Genomic DNA, 24,862 nt, shown 5'->3' with positions numbered 1-24,862 from the left:
CTTTCACTTCTCCACCTGGCCCTTGAACAACCTAGGCTGAGGGGTCATTTTTCTCATTCTCTCCATCCCCCCTTTCCTTTTCATCCCTGGGTTTGCATGGAGTTGTTTTGTTTTTATAAACTCAGCACACCACAACACACGTAATTCTCTGGAATTGTCCAAAGAGATGATAAGAGGTAATCACAAAGCGTCAATCAACAGAGGAGGAGGTGGAGGCCTGGAGGGGAACATTTAGAATCTTCCCAAACATGTAAATTAAAGAAGAGGAGGAACCAGATGGACCTGTACAACCTCCCAGAAAGACAGGCCTCCTTCTATCCCAATCTCTCTCCCCACTTGGGGCAAGATTTCAGTAGGAGGCCCTTTCTATCTTGTACTTTTCCTTGGTTTATATTTAAAAGGTGTGTGCTTAGGGGCAAGGGGGAGGGGCCTGAGGGAGGGTGATTTTATTGAGAGAGGAGGAGAATGGGGCAAAAGAAACTATTCCTTATATTAGCATGAAATTTGAGGTAGGAACAAGATCAGCAGAGATAGAGGAATATGAAAACTAAATAAATGAGAACCCAAAAGAAGAGGGTTGTCTGGGGATGCTCTTAGGAAGGGCAGTAGTGGATGAGTACACGAGTCAAACCTTAGTCAAGACACCCAATTTTGGAGGCCCCCAGTTGCCATAGCTTATATGACATAATAAGGCATGCAAATCCAGACATGTGCAGGTAAATGCATAGGAGGGTAATTAGCTATTTATATCCCTTTCTGCTGACAGCCTGCCAAGGAGACTCTCTGATCAAGGAATAGTCAGCTCCCAAGTCTGAGCCTTCTTTTTTCACAATAGGAATCAGTCCACATTTCTCACATGGCAGAGAAAACCCCTGACACGGAGGTACCTCTTCTCAGCCTGGTACTGGCATGGGCTAGGTTCCAAGCATCCCTCCTCCCATCTTCATCTCACTCACCAGCTTATCTTTCCTCCAAGTTAAGGTCTCTAAAGTTGGCATCTGCTACAGTCCTGAACCTTAAAACTATATAGGATTCTACCCATATAAATATGTATACACATGCATGCGCATGTGAGCGTGAGCACGCACACACACACACACACACACAAGCAATCTTGGAAATTTGCAGTGACATATCTGCCCCCAGTAAGAAGCAAATACAGCAAGTGAGATCAATTGTATAGATAGAGTTTGATTCCCTGTGTTCCTCAGGTGTGGTAGGAATAGTATCTACTACTAATTTAGTTGGGGATCATGAAAACAGAAGCAAAGGTAGCTAGAAATTCATCACTTCTAGCCTAGGAAAGTCATGGCCACATAGTCTTACTTTCCTTTTACAAAGGCAATGAAACCATCCTCTAACATTTAATTGATCCAGGAGACTAAAACTGACATAGCCTCCCATTGGGGTCAACACATCTTTTTGACTTGGCCATCATTGTAACAAAGGTGAAGACCAGAGTAGTTGTGCCCAATTTAACCAATGGTTGAATATACTTTCAATGTTATTATTTAATAAAATTCTTTTTGTTAAAGGTTATATGGTCTACAAGTGTCCCTCTTCCAAACCCAACTGCCAGATTTAGGATTGATCCAAAACAGCAAGACACCCAATTTCTGAGATAATTCTTTGAGTTTAGGTGGGAAGCAGAGTAGGATGGAACTCTGTTGGGGTTCAGGCAGATAAAGGAATTAATCAACAAGCTTTTGTTAGTTGATTCCCACAAGCCAGAAATTGTAGTAGGTGCTTTTAACAAGGGACATAAAGACCAAAATGAAACAGTCCCTGCTTAGCTCATACTCTGGACATAACATGTGAACATAAAAGTACATACAAAGTAATATTGTGGGAAACTGTAGAAACTGGGGGATCAAGAAACATCTCATATATCCTTGAGATGGTATCTGAGCAGAGCTTTGAAGTAAACAAGGGATTCTAAAAGGTGGAGATAAATAGGATATGCATTCCAGGTATGGGGGAACAGCCTTTGTAAATGAGAAAGGCAAATGGTGTATAGTGGCATAGTTCCATTGAAAGAGCACTTAGAATCAGACAGCCTGGATGTTAGCCCCAGTTCAGCCAATAACTAATTAGCTTTAACTGGTGTCTCTCTGGTTTCATTTTTTGATTATTCATCCAATGAAAAGATTAGACTAGATCTTCATCTTTGTATAGTGGAGAGGGTGTCAAGCCTTTGGTCAAGTCATTTAATCTTTATGTAACTTCATTTCCTCATTTGTAAAAAGAAGGAGATTGAGCTTGATGGCTTCTAACATACTTTCCAGCTCTCTCTTTCTGACCTTTTGATTTTACAGTCTCTAAGATTTTATGAGTTCTGATAGTTGGAGATGCTACTAAGACAACCAAGCAGAAAAGGTACTGAAGAATTGGTAAGGTCTATAGGATGAAAGAATATTTTTGGTGAAATAACATTTTATTACTCTGGTCTTTAATGTATTTTTGAATAGTAGACAAAATATTCATCTCCACAAAATGTGTTCTCCACCCCCTGCCCAAGAAATGTCTCACTATCAAATACTTCCTACTCTCCTAAAACTGATCAGAATAAATATATAACAGGTAGCATTATACATTGGCAGCAAGGGGGCTCTGTGGATGGAGTACGAGGTTGAGAGTACGGAAGATTCATCTGCCTGAATTTAAATCTGGTCTCAGACACTTACTAGCTTTATGACCCTAGGCAAGTCACTTAACCCTGTTTGCCTCAGTTTCCACATTTGAAAAATAAGCTGAAGAAGGAAATGGCAAACTGCTCCAGTATCTTTGCCAAGAAAATCCCAAATGGGGTGACAAAGAGTTGGACACAACCAAAAAATGACTGAATGACAACAATGACATTGCTTTGCAAATTGTTCCTGTCCACTGCAGGTCTCTCCATTGCCGTTGAGGTAATCTTCTGAGGTTTCCAGAGACTATGGTGTTTACATCTTCCAGTCATATATCATTGAAGGAAGAATATTGGTGATAAAATAGACGGACTTTGGCTTCTTAAGAAGCTTGGAGTAATTCCATCATTTGTTCATCTCCTACTATGTTCTAGACATGGTGCTAGGTGCTAGAGATACAAATATTAAAATGGAATAGCTCCAGCCTTCAAGGAGCTCCCCTTCTATTGGGGGGGAGGGGTTGGCAACATAATAATAAAGCATTTATATAGCACCTTAAGACTTGAAAACTTTGTATACTTAAAGCACTTTACAAATATTATCTCATTTTTTTCTCCCAGCAATGCTGGGAGGCACATATTATCATCCCATTTTGTAGATAAACTGAGCTGATGTCTAAGACTGGACTTGAACGCAGATCTTCCTGATTTCAAGTCCAGAACTCTATTCACTGTGCCACCCAGAAGATCTATATGGATATAAACAAATTAAAGACAAGGCAGTTTTCAGAAGGAGGGCAGTAAGGGCTGGAGAGATCAAGGAAGAGTTTATGATGTAGAAAGTGATACTTGAAATGAATAGTCAGAACCTTGTCATTTCAAGAAAAGCATTCCAGCTGGGTTTTCTCTTCAAGGGCATAAGGGGAAAGAAAAGAATTATAGGAATGCAAGAGAACAGGAATGCAAAACCTAAGTGACTTTAAATGATTAGAGACAGGTCCATCCCCTTTTGTTATTTATTGTTTCATAAATCCACATAAAAGACACCCATTTTGATTTTAACATAGTCGAACCTAGATCTTTTGTGTTTTGAAATGCCTTTTGACTTTTTTGTTTCTATAACACAGATTGGTGGTAGTTATTATTGGCCTTATGATTATAATTATGTAGTTGGAATTAATGCTGTTCTTTTGATTTGTCTTCTTAGAGTAATTAATGGCATTGCTTTTGTAAGTTTTCCTACATTTCTTTGGATTCTTTGAATCCATCAAATCTGTTATACTGTAATAAAATTCCATCATGTGCATATAGTGTAATTTGTTCAGCTCATTCCCCCATTAATGGACATCTCATTGGTTTGGTTTGTTACATTTTAGCTATTACAGATAGTGTTCCTAGCAATATTTTTGTGCAGAAAGGACTTTTTTCCCTTGTCAATAATGCTTGGTGTATGGTTTCTGAAAAGGAAAAACTGGTTGCATTATTTTATCTTCATTTGACAGATGAGGAAACTGAATTTCATAATAATAGAATGGTTTGTCAGTGGTCATATAACTAGTTAGTGACAGAGACAGGACAAGAATCCCAGTCTGAGTCAACCTGGAAGCATGATCTACTGTGTGAAATGTGTGATTTCCTCGAAGCAGCTTCCTTGAAATAGGTTAGCTGAGATAAGAGGTATATGTGTAAAACTGGAGGGGATGTAAGAGGCCACTGAGTCCAAACCCCCATTATACAAATGAGAAACCCAGGGAGATTAAATTATTTTCTTGGTTTGGACCTAGGTCCACTGACTACAGAGCTGGTACTTTTCCTACTGTACCAGGAAGTTTGCTGGTCCAAGACAGTTTTTGTTTGAAGCACCAACCTTTGAAGAACACAACCTTCTCACATTTCGGATTAGCTGGAAGAATCCTTCCCCTCCCCCACTTTCCTGATTGGAAGGTGGGGGTGGGGAATTGGTCTGTGCAGACTTTCTTTCCAGTAAGTAAAATGAAGAAAATCATTGTTCTCACCATTCCCCACCGCCAGCGTAAACCACAGGGATTCCACCACTAGCATACATCTGGGTATTTTTCGGAGACGGTTCTAATTTCCAATATTTTGGCCCATTCACATTTTTAAAAAAATTGTTAACTTACATGGTCCAATTTTGGGTTCAGAAAACAAAGTCATCCCTTTTTGAAACCGTGACCATGAAGACTGCATAATCACAAGACCAAAGCTGGGGTATATTTAAAAAAAAAAATTTGGAGGATGTGTTGGGGAAGCAGCTGGAGGGGAGATCTGAAAAGGAGGGCCTCCAGGGTGTAGAGAAGGGTTGCCCCTGTAAAACTAGGTTCAAGTTGGTAGGACCAAAAGCTCCTAAATTTAGAGTTGGAAGAGACCTAACAGGTAGTTCAAAGCCAGGATTCAACAGATGAGAAAAATGAGTGTTACCCAATAGAAGCACAGAAAGGGACGTCTGGCATTAAGCAAGGACAGTGGTTGTGGACTCATCATTAACACTATTAAATATTTGTACAGTTTCAGTTTCCAAAAGGCTTTCATGTTGTATTAAAGTCCATCCTCCCAACAGCTCTGCACTTCTGTGTACAAGTGGTTATCTCCAAATGAGAGATGCAGGCTCTGAAGACCAGAAAAGTGAGGCGATTTGCCTTAGATCTCCAGGTCTGCTGTCTCTCCACTACATCTGCCCCAACTTGATGTTCTTTCCATTACACTGTATTGCCCCTCCAAAACTTGGGACCTCATCACCTTTCCTAAGGATGGGCAAAGGAGTGAGGGGTGGTTAAGCAGGAACCTCTCAGATTGGAGAGGATGAGGGACCGAGAGAGGAGGTACCTAGCCCTAGCTGCTAGTCTCCCTAAGCAACGATAATAGCTTGAAGGGTAATCAATAGTAGTTTGCGTTTCTCTAGTGCTGGCACGAACACAATCTAAGCCACTGAAGTGCAGCGTGGCAGAGCCATAGTAAGCGCTCAATAAATGTTGGATGAATTAAACCGTACTGGGGGAAGGAGAAATACGCATGTTATTCCAGCTCCCGGGAAGCTCCGCTGCAGAAAGATTCCCCCGCGGTCTAACAATAGCATCCGCTGGGGTCCCGAGCCGGGGTTCATGGAGCCTTCGGCTGTCCCGGGCTGAAGCTGGGTGTGGAGCTGGAGCCGGGCGGGTAAGGACTAGGAGAGTCGGCTCCGGAGATCTAGCCAAGCCCGGCCCCCACCCCTCGCCACACCCATTTTCCGAGGAACTAACAGATGGGTTGTTTGGTTAAGGCTCTCCCCCAGAGGAATTCCTCTGAACTCTGTGGTTAAAGGCATCAGCTTCCTGGGAAGCAAACACTACCAGCAGGAGGAACTGGGCCGAGGCAGCCGGATTCCGGGGGTGAAAGGCGCGCAGCGGTCGTGCGGGGCGCTAGCTGGAGTGAGAGGGGTCTGGGCTTTAGGGAGAGGGGGAACGGGTGGGTTGGAGAGGTCAAGAAGGGGGTGGGGCTGGGATGAAGACAGTCAGGGCGGGCGTTAAGGATGTCCGGCAAATAGAGCCAGGGTTAAACCATGGGGAGAAGGCTGGAGCTGGAGGTGAGCCGGCGCAGAGGGGGCCCGAGCTGGGCGGGAGCTGGGCGTAGCTTCCTTACCTCCAGAATAGAAACCGAAAGCCCAAGGGGCGGAGCTCTGGACCCCGCCTCCCTCCCAGCCCCTCCCGCCGGCCCTCACCCACCCTAGTCTCGGCCACCGAACCTCGGAGATTTAAATAGATTGCGCCCTGCGCTGTGCGCGGAGCAGACGGAGCTGCGGCTACAGCAGCTGCACTGGCTCCCAGCCCCGGACTATGCGCCTGAGCGGCCCCGGAGCTCCCCCGCCGCCCCGCCCGCGGCGCCGAGCCGCGCCCACCCGCCTGGGAACCAGGTGAGCTGGGACCGGGGGCGCCGGGAGTGACTGGAGACTGGGGCGGGAGGGAGGTCCCGGAGCCGGGAGGTGGTGTGGATGCCCGTGTCTCCTCCCGCCGTGAGCCCAGTGCGGGGCAATTAGGAGACGGATCCCCAGCTCCGGACCAGGATAGCCGAGTGAAGAGAGACCCCGCCGTAGGGAGAGTGATCGGAGGGAAGGGAAAGCGGGAGACTGGCACAGGGATGACTGGATACCCTCTCCTTATGGGCTGCCAGCATCATCATCTTCATCATCAGAGAGAGAGAGAGAGAGAGAGAGAGAGAGAGAGAGAGAGAGAGAGAGAGAGAGAGAGAGAGAGAGAGAGAGAGAGAGAGAGAGAGAGAGAGAGAGAGAGAGAGAGAGAGAGAGAGAGAAGAGAGAGAGCAGCAGCAGCAGAGACAGGGCTACGGACACCCGGCTCCTGGCCTGTCCGCATTCCGGCCTCCGGAGTGGGGTCTCCTGAGTTGTGGGCCATCCTCTGTGCCCTCCTGGTCCCCTTGTCCTCAGAGTCCCAGTCGCGGGTTGGGGGGTGGGGGGAGGTAATGGCTGCCAGTGTGCATCATTCCTTAGTTTCTGGCCTCTGTGGTCCCTGTATAGCATTCTGCACCTTGCTCTCTGGGGCCGTCTCCCCCATCTGGCCTGCCCACCCTTAAAGGCAGCTAGCTAGCTGTGTGAAAACTGGGAATTTTCCCCCGCTGATTTTCAAGAACTGTCCCAGAACAAGCCGTCTTGCATCTTATTAGCCAGCAGAGGGAGGCAACGAGCGATGAGAGAAAAGTCTGGGCTTGTGGCCAGGGAACTGGGGGGGGGGGGGGGGTGGGAGCCAGGCAGAGGGCACTTCTCAGGCTCCAGGACACTTGCCGTAATCTAAAGATATAGATGTTGTACTATACACAGCAGCCCAGCCCACCCCCTTCTCCCCTCCACTTAAGCCATCCTGCAGAGAAACATCAGGCTTGCTCCCCAGGCTCTTCTCTTGCTTAGAGGAACACTGGCATCCTCATCCTCTGACACCCGTGGACCAGGAGCGCAGAAGCCTCCTCGGGGGATACCCCAACCTAGGGCAGACTCTATACTTGGCACACTCGTCCAGCACAGCCCCCGCCTGGCTGCCTGCTCTCAGGAAATGTTCCCCACTCACTCTGCCTCTCTCTCTTTCTTTCCTTGTCTCTCTCTGCCCTTCTGTCTGGGATTTCAGAGTAGCTGCTGCTGGAGTGGAGCCCGAGCCCGCCGCCGGACGCTATGGGCGACCCCACAGGCTGGCCCAGTCTGTAGAATGGTAGCACACAGTAAGGTGGCAGCCGACAATGCAGTTACAGCAGATACAAGAAGAAGACTCGACCCTCCTCCTCCTCCTCCATCCCACCGGGCCAACCGGGAACATCCCAGCCCGCAGTCCAGACCCCAACACGGCCTGGCCCCTCACCATGGTGCGGTGGCCCTGGCGGCGGCGACCCAGGGACAGGGGGACACTCACTTCCGAACCTTCCGCTCCCAGGCGGACTACTTCAGCATCACCCGAGCCAGCGCCCTGCTGGATGCCTGTGGCTTTTACTGGGGGCCTCTGAGTGTGAACGTGGCCCACGAGAAACTCAAGGGTGAGCCGGTGGGGACCTTTCTGGTCCGGGACAGCCGGCAGAAAAACTGTTTTTTTGCCATCAGTGTTAAGATGGCTTCAGGGCCCACCAGCATCCGGGTCAACTTCCAGGCTGGTCGATTCAACCTGGATGGCAGCCGGGAGACCTTCGACTGCCTCTTCAAGCTGCTGGAACATTACCTGAACTCTCCCCGAAAAATGTTGGTGACCCCCCTTCGACAACTAAGGGTGCGACCCCTTCAGGAGCTGTGTCGAAAGAGCATCGTGGCCACCTTTGGAAGGGACAATTTGGGCAACATCCCGCTAAATCCTGTCCTTAAGGACTACCTGAAGTCTTTTCCTTTCCAGATATGAAAAGATGGAAGAATGTGGTGGCAGCATTAACTATGGTTTTTTTTTTTTTTGAGGGAGGGATCGGTTTTGTTTTTCTTTTGGGTAGGGGGAATGGCAGGAAGAGGGAGCTGAGGTTGATTTTTTTCGTGGTTTGGTGGGTATGGCTGAAGAGCCATAAAAAAGGGAGAAAGCAAAGCCCCCTCCCCAGGAAGGAAAGTCCTCGGATGGAGTTGCTCCTCTCCCTGAGTGCTTCTACCCTCCTGCCTCAGGGGAAATTGAGGCCCATTTATTTTTTTCTATTATTTTAATGTATTTGGGACAGGGACCTGTACACTTACCTCCCTTCCCTCCTCATGTTTACAAACATCAACTATCTTTGCACAAACCAGGGGTCTCTGGCTTAATTTTTCTGCTATGCAGAAACTTATTATTTTATATTTTTAAAAGAAAATAATGTAATAAACTTTATTATAAAAGTTTTTTTTAAACAAAAGAGAGAAGCATTTCTGATGTGTTCATTACCTTGAGGTTGGTCTGCCTTCAGAGAGCTTTAAGTCAGCCTGAGGGTGTTTCTGGGAAGGGAATGGTGCTAGGACAAACACTAGTAATGGTCATTTGTCTTTGGAGGTTGTTTCCCCAAATGTCCTAAAGACCTTAAAACCTTTGAGAAGAACAAAGGGAAGGATTCTATGGATTCTAATCAGAATCCTTGGACCTGGTCTCATTGGGTTTACTGCCTTCTCTGAATAGAAGTACATACCCTGAAGCTACTAGATTTTGACAGCTAACTTAAATGGTTAAATTAACTAGGGTAAGTCCTTACCAATTCTATAAACCACCTCAACTGTCAGGTGAAAAAATCATACTGTCTGGTTCAAAAGATCCCATGCTGTGTTTAAGCTTTGGGTAAGAATAGAGTGATTTTTACCTGGTTCTGGGATGGGGACAAGGCCATAGTCTAGCTTCTGTTCCTCCGTATGGACTCTTAATATTTTTGTTCAGAGCAACTTTTTAAACCATGACAGAGGAGCCAAAGGAATGGACTGAGGTTTGGAAATGGCCACTCCATACCTCCTGCCTCTACCAACAGCAGCTTCTGGTAGGGAACAATTGGAGAGAGCCTGTAGATGTCTGAGGTCTAGGTGATGGGAGGCTGCAGTGATCCAGGAAATCAGAATTTGATGAATGGCTGGTGCTGGGAACCAGCAAGCTCGGCACTACAGAGAGCTGTTAATTGAGTCATTGTAGGGTTTGGGGTTAAGCAGGCTTTATGCTGCATTTCACTTCATTTTTGAAAGTTAAAATGACCCTCTGGAGCCTTCGACATGTTTATAATGTAGTGTCCTAATATTTAGTAATACCTTTCAAACTGTAAAGTGCTCCATGAAATTAACTTTCGGGCGGAAAAACAAGAGTCACTGTGGCATGCTTTTGGATTAAATAGGTTCCAGGCTCAAAGGTTAAAAGTGGCCAGAGGAGATTTAGATCTCTTAAAGCTTTCTCAAGTTGACCCATTTTAGTAAGTGGGGAGTGGTAGAGAAAGAGCTGACATCTTGTCTAAAGGGCTTCTCTTGGGAACCTGAGCTATTTTGTTTGTTTCCAATTCTCTCCCTAATGTCCCAGGGATATTGTCCTGTGGGAAAAGAAGGAGGGGGTGCTCCTGGGGAGGGGAGCACTTTCTTGTGTGAGCTCATTATCCCTTCCTAATCCTGATGTGAGAAGCCTAGGGATGAACCTAAAGGTGTCCTGAAAGGGACCAGAGTGAGGGCCATGCACAGGGATCTAATTTTATAGATAGTGCCCATTTTGGAAGGGGGGATTGGGATTTTTAAGGGTAAGGAAAATAACTTTAAGGGCATTATTTTATAGACTGAATATTTAGAAATTGCTGTGTATGTGTATAAAAAAAGTCCCAGCAAAAAGTCAACATGTGACCAGCTGTTTTCTTTAATGTGCTGCCAAAACTGAAATCTTGTGCACACCATTAAAAATACCATCATTGAAGAGGAGGAAGAGGCAAGGGGCCCATGTGGCTTCTCTGCCCTAACAGATTTTTTTTTTTTTTGCTTAAAAACCTCAGCTTCATGATTCAGCAGGGCTGACGTCAATTTACAGGAATAAAAAGTGAGATGAGATCTAGTGTGTATGAGGGGCAGGTAATGGGAATTGTAGGTTGTAATATGGTTAAGGTGAGAAAAGCTGAACTGAAGCTAAACTTAAGCGGTAGGGGGCCTGGCAAAGGAGGAGAAGGGTTTTTCTTTGTCTGTCTTGTTAGCCCTTTTTTTCATCAGAGACTAAATCTTTGGGACATCTTGGAAAATGGTATAGTGGAAAGTGCCAGCTTTGGAACTATTTGAAACCCAACTTCTTGGGCAAGTCACCTTTATGGTTCCTCAGTTTCCTCCTCTACAGAATGAGGAAATTGGACTGGATGTAATCCAATCTAAGGTACTTTCCTAAATCTTAACCTAGGTACATGAACACTTACTCAATCCCAGTCACTAACTCTGTAGTCACTGAATCCTAAATCCCCTACTGCTGCTATGCTCGTTGGATCCTAAGCCTCTCATACATCACCAGTACTATTTCTACCTCTTTCTCCTTGTTCAGAGCTATTCAGAAACATAGGCTGCAGAGACAAGGGAATCCCATTAGCATCAGGCATTCTTCCTCTATTTTGTTCCCAGTGTCAAGTGAAGCTAGGATGGGATCCTTTTTTTTTTGAGTCCTAGTCACTAGAAGGAGATTGCACTAACTTTTCCCTGCCAGAACCTAGACCTTGCTTTTAAGGAATTTATGGTCTATAAGGGAACACATGACTTTGTAAATGGCTCAATGTAATACAAGGACAACTCTGAACCACCCAAAGTACTGCAGGAAAATTTGAGGAGAGGATACTTAAAGTAGAATTCTTCACAGAGGTGTTGGACCTTGTACATAATAACAAACCTATATTTATGTAGCACTTTACAGTTAAACTGGGTCCTCTCAGGGATGTGATATATAGGTTCTCTAAAGTTGTGGTACTTCATACACTCTGAGTCTTTTTCTTTTTTAATTGGCAAAGAACCAAAGATTCGTACCTTAAAATGGCAGCAGGTTATCTTGCAATAGACTTGGGGAGAGTTGGGAGGCAGGGGGAATGGTGTTAGATTTGAACTCTAGGAAGACTCCAACCAAAGCCTTGGAATGATCCCAGGCTTACACTTTCAGAGCTAGCATCTTCTTCCCTTACTGCCTCAGCACAAGGAGTCTCCGTCCCCTATAACCTACTCTACTGAATTCTACTCAGCTCCCAGCTTAGCCAACCAAGCAGCTTGAAACATGCTTCAAAGAAACACCAGCACCTGGCTTCATCCCCTGAGGCCCTCCTCCTTTTTGATAAATGACCTGAATTTGGGGGTTTCCATGGTAGGGAGGGCAATCAGTCAGAGGAGATCATTATAAGCCCTATCTGACACTCTTAGGCTAACAAGATTAATGAAGGAACGACAATTAGCTTTTCCATTAATCCATTTAGACAGGACCTAGACTCAAAGTTCCAGCCCCCCTTTCCTCTTTCTGTAAGTAACAGTCAGGGAGCCTTTCTGGTCCCTGGAGTTTTTCTTTTCCCTCTGTGCTTTGCCCTTTCTCATGTAGCCATCAAAGAGGCTTCCTTGGGAGATGAGCTTCTGAGGTGGCAAGCCTGTACCAGGGTGCTCTTTTGGCTAACTGCAGCAGACTGGGACCAGCTGGTTTCTCATTTTTTAAAATTAGTTTTGGTGGATAGGACACAATCCCAGATGTCAACAATCGGAGTCATTGACTTAGATTTGGCAAGGACCTTACAGGGTTATCTAGTCCAATCTCCTCATTTTCAGAGAAGGAATCCAGAGGCTCAGGAAAGAATTGACTTGTTCAAGATCACAGATAGGAAGTCGCAGACTAGGCACCTGAACTCAGGCCCTCTGAGTCCAAGAGCCAGGACCTTCCTCTGTACCACATAGAACAGACACTGAGGAACATCCATTTGCCACTTAAGTCCTAAATGTTGCAAGCAGGAGAAGAGAGAACACTTTTTTGCTTGTGTATGTGTTTATTAAACGTGTTAGCTCATATGCAGGCATAAGAAGTATGTGGTACCATCATCAGTCAGTCAACTAACTTTTGTTAAGTGTCTGCTACCTTCCAGTCACTATACTAAAATGCTGGGCACTTAAAGAACAGTCAAAAAACAAAAACAAAAAAACTCAGTCCCCCTTCTCAAAGAGTCTAATGGGTGAGCCAACATGCAAATAACATGCACAAGATATATCCAAAATGGCAGGTAGGACTTTAGCTGAGATTTAAAGAAGTAACAGTGGACCTGGAGTCAGGAGTCTTGGTTTCAAATCCCAGCTCTAATACTGACTGGTTGGATGACCATTTCTTCATCTGAAAACTAGAAGAACAATTCAGCTTCAGAAGATCATTGTACTTGATAGGCTTTATTTATTTTTTAAAATTACTCTCTTGATTTTACTTTACCTTCTCTTCCACCCCCCCACCCCCCCCCCCATAGTATATTCTTTCCCTTCCCATCCAGAAAAACCAGCCTATGGAACACAAAAGAGAAGGGAAAAAAGCAGTCCAGCAAACTGACCAAAGTATCAACCAAGTCTAAAAGTGTATATACTCATACATGCCCATAGTCTTCCCCACCTACCCACTCTACAAAGAAGGGAAGGAGGTGAATTTTCTCATTTCTTTTCAGAGCCACTGCTTTTCTAAACTTTAAAGTACTGTAATACAGTCTCTTTGTTATTACATATTCAGAGATAGAAGGGACCTTAGAAATCATAGGATCAGTGGGTTTTTTTTAGCTGGAAGGGACCTTAGGGATCATTTAGTTCAACCTCTTCATTTTATACAAATGAGGAGACTGAGGCCCAGAGGTGAAGTGATTTGCCCCAAATTAGTTTTAGTAAGTGGAAGCGCCAGAACTCCAGCCTAGTTCCTTTGACTTTAGATGAAGGGTTCTTTTTTTTACTACATCAGGACATCAAATGATGGTGACGATGATGAGTGTGTGTGTGTGTGTGTGTGTGTGTGTGTGTGTGTGTGTGTGTGTGTGTGTGTGTGTGTGTAAGGATGGAGGATGAGGAGCTCTGGGGCCAGCTGAATGAATTTCCACCATAAAGCCTCCAGCCTTGGAGAGATAGAAAACTTAATCTGCCTAATAGGGTTGTTCCCAGGGCCAGATACAGACCTGTATGTAAATGAGGCACACCTAATGAATGTCATTAAAATCTAGTCTGTGACAGGCTCCCCATTAACAGAGGGGAGGGGTAATGGTCCCGGGGGCCACAGGCAAGGAGTGACAAATGCAGGGCTGGCCGGCAGCGACGCCTCAGTCACGCTAACCCCGTTATGATTGGAGTCATTTACAAGAAGTGAAGATGGAGCAGCCGTCAGGAGCCCCAGCTCTTTCAGCAGCCAGGCAAAAAGCATACCCTGGGGCCGCCCGCTGACCGGATCTGGCCATCAATACCACTCACCCGCTGGCACTCAGTCCTCTATTGAACATTTTAGCAGCCTCCTCAGGATCCTTTTCAGCCTGGTGTCACTCACTCTGCTCCAGAGCACGGGGCTCAATGGATGGTGCGCAGAGACCGAGCCTCCTCCCTCCCCCTTCCCCCCCACTTCCCGCCCTCACCCCCTTCCTCTCTCCTCCCCTTTCTCCTTCCCTCCATTCCCTGGTGACATCCTTTTTCGGTCCTCAGTCTTACTCATTCCTTCATTCACTAAACAGTCCCCTCAGACTACAGGCTGAATCCATTGAGCTCAGCCTCTCTCCGGTCTCTCGCAAAAAGTAAAAAAGTACCTTCTTTTCCCCGGGTTGCCTCGCTTTCAAAAAAAGGACCTTCTTTGCAAAGCCCCCCAAAGAAGGAGAGAAACACACACACACACACACAGACACACACACACACCCATACACACACATACACACACACACACCCCCATACACACGCACACACACGCACCCATACACACACACACACACACACCCATACACACACACACACACACACACACACACACACACACACACACACACACACACACACACACACACACACACACACACACACACACACCCTTAGCTAGCACTGGAGACGCTATCTTGGATTTCTACAAAGGGGACTTCCCTGCAGCCATGGCTTTTCTGGGAAAACCCAATGCAAATATCAGCTACTTCGTCCTCACCCCGCCCATGAGCAGATAGGAATATTGGACAGATGGGGAAATTCATCTGGGAGCTTTAGCAGAAAGGTCCTTTTTTGACTTCCTGGCAAGGCTGGACCTTTGAATCATCAATTTCAGAACCTTTAGGGACCTTTGAGGTCATCTTATCTAACTCCCTCATTTTACAGTTTAGGAAACTGAGGCTCAGAGAGGTGAACGGGGACTAGAATCCACGTGGCCTCACAGTGAAGATAGCCCTTGCAGAACCAAATCTCTGCTCAGGTTGACAAGGACAGCCAGCTATAATGAAAGGAACACTAGATTTGAAGTCAGACTTCACTGTGTTTGTTGTCTGTATGACTGAAGGCAATTTTTACTTTACCTCTCTGAGGCTTGGTTTCCTTATCTGCAAAATGAGTGGTCCTTACAGCTCCACCTAGATCATAGAAGTTGCAAAAGACCTTCCCCACCCCCATTTTACAGATATGGAAACTGAGACCTCAAGAGGATAAATGATTGGTCCAGAGCCACAGAGTCAATATGTGACATTGGATCTGAACTTATCTTTCTAATTGATCATACTATACTGCCTCTCACTCATGGCTCTATGTTCCTCTGAATCCCTTTTTCTCCCCTTCTCCCCTCTACCCAAGTACCTTATCCCCCTTTCATCTGTTCTATTCATTCTTCAAGGTCTAAATCAAGAATCACTTGCCCCACAAAACCTTGGAAGACTATTCCAGTTCCCCGTGTGGCCCAATCCATGACACCACATTAGGATGACAGGATCCCACAACTTAGAACAGGAAGGTTCCTTAGAAATTGAGGAAAATTGAGGAGATAAGGAAATCAAGACCCATGGAGGTTAAATGACTGCTCCAAGGCCATACTGGCAAATGACTTTTAGTGGAGATAGCCCACTTTAGAGCAGAGACTTTGTTCATGCCAGTAAAGATAGCATGGTACAGTAAAAAAAAGAACTCAGGGGACCTGGGTTTGAATTGTGTTTTTATCTGTGTGATTGCAACCTTGGGCAAGTAACAGGAGACTTTATATTTTATGACATATAGATATAGTTAGGCCTTCTATTTTAACTTCTGTCTTGACTTTCCAACTATACTGAAAGTTCCTGAAGGATCTAGACCACATTTTATGCATCTTGGTTTGTCCTATTGTACCTTGTGTGTGGAGATGCCTCAGAACTAGAGAGGACCAAAGATCTCTCTTATCTTTTAAAATTCTCTCTGTGGCACAGACTGGGAAGCCCAAGGGAAATGAAACCCAAACTTAATTTGAAGGTCTAGGTTTGGATTCAGGACAGCCCTGGATCAAGGGAATTGTGCAGTCTTGCTTGTGGCCTGGTTAACCAAGTGTATTAAAAGCCCTTAGGGTCTTGACCGTGAATGAACCATGGCATTGGAGAAAAGCAAGAAGATAGGCCTGGAGAGTTTCTTCTTTGGCTATCTAAAAACCAAGTCTCAGTCAGAAGTTAACTCCATGCTCTCCATCTACTCATTTCTGAGAATGTAAGGGTAGCCAGAGGGAACTAAGAAAAATAACCTCCACTGAAATCCCACGCGATGTGTCATGATGTGTAGGTAGCTGCCCCTAGGTTCTTCAGAGTTATTTCAGTCAAACACAAACCCTAGTAGTTTCTCCCAAGCTGGAAAGATTGACCAGCTTCATCATTTTAGTTTAAGTTCTGGAGTATGGGCCCAGTGATAAACTATGTGTTTGTTCTGAGAAGACCAACTTAGTTAAGTTGAAAAAGGGTCAACACCAGAAGGCTGGCCATCAGATGGCTTTTCTTTGTGGTAGATCTCACCTCACAGAGACCACTGCTAAGAAGATATTCATTGATTCATTGTTTCATTTATGAAGCATTGGTCTGGCATCTCCTATGTACCAGGCACTGGGCTATGTGGCAGGGACACAGAAAGACAAAAATGAAAAGGTATCTCCCTTCAAGGAGCTACATTGTGTTTTGGGGTTATGGGGACCCACATAAAGTCAGATAAGTAAATAATGTACAAAGTAATTGGGGTGAGGTAACAAGCCCAATTAGGATAATCCTCTTGCAGGAAGTAGTATTGGGTTGAGCCTTGAAAGACTCTAGGGATGCTAAGAGGTGGAAGTGAGAAGGGAGGGCTTTTCTTCAGGCATGGAGGAGAAGCTATGGAAAGGTCCAGAGATGGGGGCATGTCATGTCAATTCAATTCTACAAGCACATATTAAGCACCTACTATGTGCAGAACATCATGGCATACTGGAGAGAGAGAGAGAGAGAGTTTGGAAGACTTGAAGTCTTAGCTCAGACACAATACTGACTATGTGACCCTTTATAAGTCATTTGTATATATACGCACAGACATATATACACCTATGTAATATATACACATATATGTAAAATGTACATATACATACATATATGTAATACACACACATATACTCTTTGTGCCTCAGGCAATTCTCCAGGACTATAAATTGCAAAGAAAATGTTCATCAGCCCTGACAACAGAAACCACTCTTCAAGAATTTTCTTTTCTGATGCAATCACAGGTCTGGTTAGAAATACAGACAAGCTACTGTACTAGGTTTTAGGGGTTCCAAGACAAAAATAAAACACTGCTTGCTGTCCAGGAACTTGAGAGAATATTGTCTGTTGCTGTTGTGTGTCTGTTCTCAAAGAGGACTATGACATCAGGAAGGAGATGCCATTATATGCAAGAGAATTGGATTTAAGTGAGGGAGGGCTGTGCAAAGTCACCAGCCTCACTTTTCCCTCTAGGATATCTGCAGAGGGCCCAGGATGCAGTAGGGGAAGGTCTTTAACAGGTCTCTGCTTGACTGAGGCAGCACTCATTCAGTGATTAAGGCTTAATAATACTGGATGATACATGTAAGAGGGGAAGTATGATGTATGGAAGTGCACAAGCTCTGAATTCACACAACTTGCATTCAAATCCTGCTCCTGGGGGGAGGAGGACATCTATGTGTATGGATATATACAAAAATAAGTGTAAAGTGATTTTGGGATGGGGAGGCATTAGTAGAAGTAGAAATCAGGAAAAAACTCATGGAGTTCCTTCTGTGAAGGAAATCAAAGATTCTGGGAAACAGAAATAAGGCAGGAGTATATTCCAGGCATGGGAACAACCAGTGTAAAGTCTTAGGACTACTTAACTTTTACTACTGCTTACTGCTTCTGTGTCCTTGAGCAACCTTCCCAGGTTACAGTTTCCTCATCTGTAAAATAAAAGCATCAGACCAGATTGTCCCTGAGGTTTCCTCCAGCTTTAGAGCTATAAACAGATACATATATTAAAGAACATTTGAAAGGAGGGGAAAGCATTAACAACTAGGAGGAACAGGAAAGCTTTCCTGTAAGAGAAACATGAGTAAAAGCTTAAAGGATGCTAGAGAAGGTGATGGGGCAACTAGGTGGTACAGTGAATACAGCACTGGGTCTGGAGTCAAGAAGATTCATCTCTGAGTTTAAATCTCAGACACTTATTCCTATGTGACCCTGGACAAGTCACTTCACCCTGTTTGCCTCAGTTTCCTCATCTGTAAAATGAGCTGGAGAAGGAAATAGCAAGCTGATCCAGTATCTTTGTCAAGAAAAGCCCAAAAGGAGTCACAAAGAGTTGGACCTAACTGAAAATGACTAAAATAACAAACACAGATGGTGAGGAGGGAGAGCATTCCAGGCATGAGACAACAGTCTGTGCAAAAGCTGGATCTGGTTCTTAATTCAGCCCTGTGAAATAATTCATATACTTGTACTTGCTTGGTAGAGATGAGGAAATACTCAAGGAGATTTAGTGGCTTGCTCAAGGCAACACAATTAGGTAGTACAAAATAGTCAGGAACTCAAGCTCATCTCCTGACTCCCAAATTTGGTTTTCTTCTCATCACATCAGTGTGTCTAACTACCCAGATGAGCAAAGTCCCATCTGTTTCTTTGCTGTGAAATCCCCATCTGAAGACCAGAGAAACTTTCTGAGGTCAATTTTGACAGCAGTCACAACAATTTTTGCATTTACCCCCTTCTTTCTGACCCCAACTGTTGCAGTGGCTACCTAATTGGTTTCCCTGTTTCAAGGCTGTTCTCTAACCAGGCCTGCCTTTACACAGATGCCGAACTGATTTTCCTAAAGTCCAAACTGGACTATATCACTATCTTACTCAAAAAACTCCCTATTATTTCTGGAATAAACTATAATCCCCTTCGTTATTTGCATCTTTTAACAACTGGCCCCAATCTATATTTACAACCTTATTGCACTCTGCTCCCTTCTGACCGTCTCCTGCCATGGTCCAGTCAACCATGTCTTCCTTGTATTCTTCCTATATGATGCTCTATTTCTCTCCCCCCAGGACTTTGCTTTAGTTGTTTTCATGCTTGGAATATACCCCAGCCTTATTTCTGTTTCCCAGAATCCTTGGTGTCCTTCAAGGATGGAACTCCATGAGTTTTTTTCCTGGTTTGTATTGCTTCTAAATCACCCTGCATTTATTTTTGTATATATCGATATATGCACATGTTCTCCTCTCCCTGCCCCAGCTAGACTGTCAGCCCCTTGAGAGCAGGGACTGTTTTTGCTTTTATCTTTGTTTCCCTCATGCCAATGACAGGGCCTGCCGGTGTGGCAGTCACTGATCTATTAAAAACTAGGACAGGGATCCTATCAACTCCACCTCCCAGTGATAGGTATTGAAGAGAAAGAAATAAAGGGCATGAAAGGAGGAAAGGAATAAGTGATTAACAGCAGTGGAATCAGGTGAAGGGACTGGGCATGCCAGTCAAGGACAGGCATAGACCTAGGACTGGCAGGGGTATGATGGTATGAGACATACCTCTTTCCCATTCTAGTCACAAAAACCAGGGAGAGGACAAGACGAAGACTGGGCCGTAGGATGGGAGGGGGAAGGGCTCCTAACATTTTCATTGGAATTTGGTTGATGACGATTACATTAAATTGGATACTCAGAAGTGCCTGAATGAGCATCTCCTTGGGAATGACGACAATGTCACTAGGGACCGTCGGGGTTAAGGTCACATTCTCACTGGAAGACTTTCCATTTTGGAAGGTAAAGAATCATAGATCCGGAGTTGGAAGGGACCTCAGAGACCATCTAATTTAACATCCTCATTTACAGACAAGGAAACCAAGGCCCAGGGGAGTTAAACATCCACCATTACACTGGCAATTAGCATCACAGGTCAGATTGAATCCAGTTCCTTAGACTCCAGAGCCAGTGTGTTTTCCACTATTCTAGACAGATAGGATTGCCTCAGTGTGAGCAGCAGGACACTCTCCATTGGACTGGGATGCCATTTCTGTTGATACTCAATGCCCCTGACACTAGGACTTTGAAAATAAAAGTGATACTACTGGCACTCTTAACAGTTGATCCGTCATATCACCTTTTACCAACTTCCCTAATATAGTCAGCACTGGGTGACAGGAACAGTAGCATTTATTGGAAATGAGATTAAAGGCAAGTGCGGTGGAACAGTCTTGGGAGAGTGCCAACCAGGTGGCGAATTCTTTATTTATTTAGTATTTTATTTTGCTCCAGTTACATAAATGTTTAACATTTCTTTTTAAAAATTTTAAAATTTGGTTTTGATTTTAAATTTAAATTAATTTTAAATTTAAAAATTTGAGTTCCAAATTGTCTCCTTCTCTCTCCTCCCACTCCATTGAGAAGGAAAGCATGTATAGGTTATACATGTATAGTCATGTGAAACATTTCCATATTAGTCATGTTGTGAAAGAAAACACAGCAGGTGGTAAATTCTGATAGGATCTGGGGGCCCTTTCACCAGGAGAGAGGTTTAACTTCTCGTGGGTCATATGGAGAAAGAAGGGCCCCAAATAAACTACTTCTCTTCTGATCTCCCACACAAAGAGCTCAGTGGGTCAAGACACAGTACAGTGTAATAAATCCAACACATTGGATTCAGAATCAGAGGAACTGGTTTTGAAACTCTGTGTGATCCTGGCCAAGTAGCATCACCTCTCTGGGTCTCAGTTTACACCTCTGCGAAATGGACTACTAGCTGATTTTTCTGATTCTATCCCCCTTAATGCCAATGCCTTTCTTCTGTTACTTATCTCTGATATTTCTTGTGTCCATTTTGTTTATCCATATTTGTTTGCATGTTGCCTCCTCAACTAGACTGTGAACTATTTGATAACAGGGACTATTTTTTTTTTTTTGGCTTTTCTTTGTATCCATATCTCTGGTACATATAGGTGATTAACAAATGCTTGTTTATGGCTTCCTAGTTAAAGAAAGCTTTAGCACCTGCTGAGAAGACTGTCAGCTGACTGATTAGCTGACCTGCCATCCCATAATCCAGGGGAAAACAGAGTATTATGGCAGAGTTTGAGAATAGCAATAGATAATGGGATCCTCTGGGAGAGAATTCTGTACTAGAAAAACTCCTGACATGGAGTCATGAAAGAATGAATGAATCAGCAAGATACTGACATTGCAACTTGGTAGGAAACACCTTTCCCTTTGTAAATATCAGCATGGTTAGCAGGCAAGCTAAGCATCTGGGATAGCCTTGTATTGGGGTCAGGGGGAGAGCTGAAAGATCTCCCAGAATGAAAATATTCCCATCTAGTCAACATTCATATAGTTTGACTTTAAGGATTCAGGTACAAGTTCTGAATATTTTCATGAGAATTTTTCCTTTTGTTGTGGAGTCCTAAAGACAGGAAATTCTAAATCTTGGATCAGGCAACAAGCTGAAGAAACATTCTACTTTGTGCCCTGAGTTGCACAAGTCATTGATAAAAATGATAAATAGTAGAAGGTCAATCACAGATCCCTGGGGCACTACGCTAGAGACCTTTACAAACTAGGAACCCTATCAAAAAACAAAAGAAGGCACCTCTGGCATGACTCGTTCTTGATGAAGTCAGGCTGACTTTTGGGAACACTTCCATCTTTTCCTAGATATTTACAAATCATCCATTTCGTAGTTAATTCTTTTGGTTTTCCTTGGACTTGAAGTCAAGTTCATTGACCCAGAGTTTGCAAATTACACTTTCTTCCTTTTTTGGAAAATAGAACACTCACCCTTTGGCAATTTTGTGGCACATCTCCCAGTCTTGCAAAGATCCATGATGTAGCTCCAGAATCACATTTGCGAATTCTTGCCGTACCTTCTCCTAGTTGGTTTGTATTTGGTATCTTGAACTCATCAAGGGCAAAGAAGACACCTTACTCTCTCCCTGATTAGCTTAGGTTTCAAAGTTTCATTTATTAGCCACTTTTGATCCAAAGATGATTTCCTTTGCCAGGAAAAGGAGAAGTAAATTAAGAGTCAGGGAATTTTGCCTCCCCTCACCCTTCTATTGTCTTATTCCCATCTATTTGGAACAGTGAATGGTCCCCACCCCTGCTTGGATCTTCTCCTTTTCCCTTAATATAGTTTTCTTTTTTAAAACCTATTTGTTTTTAGCTCTTCTCAATAGGCTTCATAATTATGAGTTTTCATACGTGGAGCATGCTCAAGGAAAACAGGGGGGAAAAAACCTCTTCCATTTGGAAGGGGAAAAGCTGATAAGCCTGGGGAGGTATTTTCATTTCCCTAGGGCATCTCAGTCCCTAAAAAGGTCTAGGTACCTGGAGTGTCTCCCTTTTCCCTCACAGAGCAGACTATTACACTTTCAACTCTGACTTTCTGTCCTGGACTTAGACTTATGAAGATCTGAGCTTGAATCTCACTTACTAGCTGTGTGACCCTAGGCAAGTTACATAACCTCTCTGGGTCTCTGTAAATGAGGGAATTAGATTCATTGACCAGTAAGGTCCTTCCCCTTCCCACCTTTTGGTTAGTGCTTCTGGTACCATGTTAAGAAAGGGGAAGGGGAGATAAGGTCCATTGGAGCAGGGACTTTTGTCTCTTTTGCTCACTTTACCTCTGAAGGGATTGGATCCTCCCTCCTCTGCACAGGCTGATCATAGGTGGGAGAAAGCTTGCCACTGGTCTTCCTTTCTATGCAAGAGAAGGTCTTTCTAGGCAGTGTTCAAACTACAACTGTTGGCCTTGAGGGAATATGCTGCTTGGGTTATGGCTGGACTTCTCTCTCCAACCCAATGAGAACTTGGGTCCTTCTGTCTTAGACTCCACCTAAGGGACCCTAAGGTACACTTAGGTTACCTCCCCACCCCCACTGTCTGACGGACATTCTCACTCACCATCCAGTCACTGGATCTATGTGGCCAAATCTCTATCCCTATCCTTTTACCAGGTCCCTCCCTACCAGTGGGTCTTTCACTTTCCTTCTTTGTTAGAGAAATATAATCCCTTGTGAGTGGCCTTTTTACGAAATGGCCTGTCTTAAAATGACAAATGTTGAAGGGGCTGTGGGAATACAGGCAAATTATGTCAATGGATCTATGAACTGGTTCAGCCACTCTGGAAAGTAATTTGGAACTATGCCCAAAATATAACTACATTGTGTATGCCCTTTGGCCCTGCAGTATCAGCACTAGGTCTATACCCCAAAGAGATCAAAGAAAAAGGAAAAACCAAAAATATTTATTGCCACTCTTTTTGTGATGGCAAAGACCTAAAAACAAAGGGAGAACCCATCATGGGGAATGACCAAACAAACCATGGTATATGAATGTGATGGAATACTGCCGTGCTCTAAGAAATGATGAGGGGGATGCTTTCAGAGACATCTGGAAAGATTTGTATGAACTGATGCAGAATAAGGAGAATAGACCAGAAGAATAACAATTATATTGTAAAGACAACTTTGAAAGACTTAAGTTCTCTGATCAGTACAATGATTACCCCCAACTCTAGAGGAGTGATGATGAACATGCTACCCAGTCTCAGCCAGAGAGGTGATGGACTCAGGGTTCAAATTAAGACATACAATTTTTGGACGTGTTCAGTGAAAGAATTTGCTTTGCTTGACCATGCCTTTTTGTTATGATGGTTCTGTGTTGACAGAAGAATTAATATAAGGACAGAAATCATGAATACTAAATGTAATATTACTTGCCAGTCCCTTAAATGATTTTAGTAATGTCAGAATTTCATGAATGTCCTTGCTTCTCTTAGGTTGGACTGGACCACACCCTAAGATCCCCACCCCAATCCAGCCTGGGATTTTACCTAACTCGAGCTGGATCTCAGCTCCTGATGTTCTTGCTGTCTTTCATTGGGATTCATGGCATGAAGGTCAAAACAGCCCGAATGAAGTGGTTTCCCTCCCCCAAATTTCCAAGGGTTACTGGAGTTTTATGAACAGGCCTTGCTACCTCACTGGTCTCTTCCTCCTCTCCTAAAACTATAAAAAAACTTTTTTATGGGTCTCTTTAGTTAAGAAATCCAATGGACACTAGCAATCCACTTAGAAAAATTTTTTTTGGAAGTCATGGGAAGTTAAATGAATTGCCTAGGGTCACATGGCTACTAAGTATCTGAGTACAGATTTGAACTCAGATCTTCCTGACTGCAGGGCTAGTGTATTGTAGTTCAGTACAAGTGGAAGATCTGCTACCCTGCTATCTCAATTAAAGATGCTTTATTCTTCAACTCATGGCTTTGATTTATTTCCGGACTTGACAGTGTGTAGCACTGGACTACACAACATACAGACCGAAGACTGCTTGCAGACCCCCAAAGGATTTTGGGTGGCCCATAAAAAATGAAAGTAAAGCTGTAACAAGTCACTATTGTGCCTATCATGTAACTTGGTGGGTGGGTTGCCACTCCTGACCCACACAACCAACCATCCTCTGTCTGTCTCTAGTTTAAGAGAAGTGAGAGTAATATCTTTTTGCTGTGTTTTTGGTGGTTACTGGCATTGAACAGAGACAAAACTAGAGCAGTCACAAGCCAATACAGCTGACATCAGCTATGAGATGAGAAGTAGCAACTCAGGGGCTTATTCCCCTCCCTTTCTGCGACTGTCCTCCAACTTACATGAATGTCTGGTACTCTCTCCAAGGTCAGGCACTCAGTTCAATATTTCTTTGTATGTGAGCAATTGCTGTGGAGATTTGGGGGTTCTAACATTAACGTTTTTGGGGTGACTGTAAAATGGATGATAAGAAGAAATGGAAGATTGAATCAGAACATGGAGTGTTTAATCCAACAAAAATACCATACACTTTGTTCGCCATTCTG

General features: G+C 44.1%; 1 protein-coding gene across 1 annotated transcript; it reads left to right on the top strand.

The window, feature by feature from the left end:
- Nucleotides 1-6,413: 6,413 nt before the first annotated feature.
- Nucleotides 6,414-8,977, top strand: SOCS1 (suppressor of cytokine signaling 1). The gene is given in 4 exon segments (XM_072609291.1): nucleotides 6,414-6,533; nucleotides 7,753-7,888; nucleotides 7,891-7,981; nucleotides 8,019-8,977. Coding segments are annotated over 3 exon segments (636 nt in total). The 5' UTR covers nucleotides 6,414-6,533; nucleotides 7,753-7,830; the 3' UTR covers nucleotides 8,506-8,977.
- Nucleotides 8,978-24,862: the final 15,885 nt, after the last annotated feature.

The sequence above is a fragment of the Notamacropus eugenii genome, chromosome 1, assembly GCF_028372415.1.
Source record: "Notamacropus eugenii isolate mMacEug1 chromosome 1, mMacEug1.pri_v2, whole genome shotgun sequence".
Taxonomy (NCBI): Eukaryota; Metazoa; Chordata; class Mammalia; order Diprotodontia; family Macropodidae; genus Notamacropus; species Notamacropus eugenii.
This window is presented reverse-complemented; position numbering and strand designations above follow the sequence as displayed.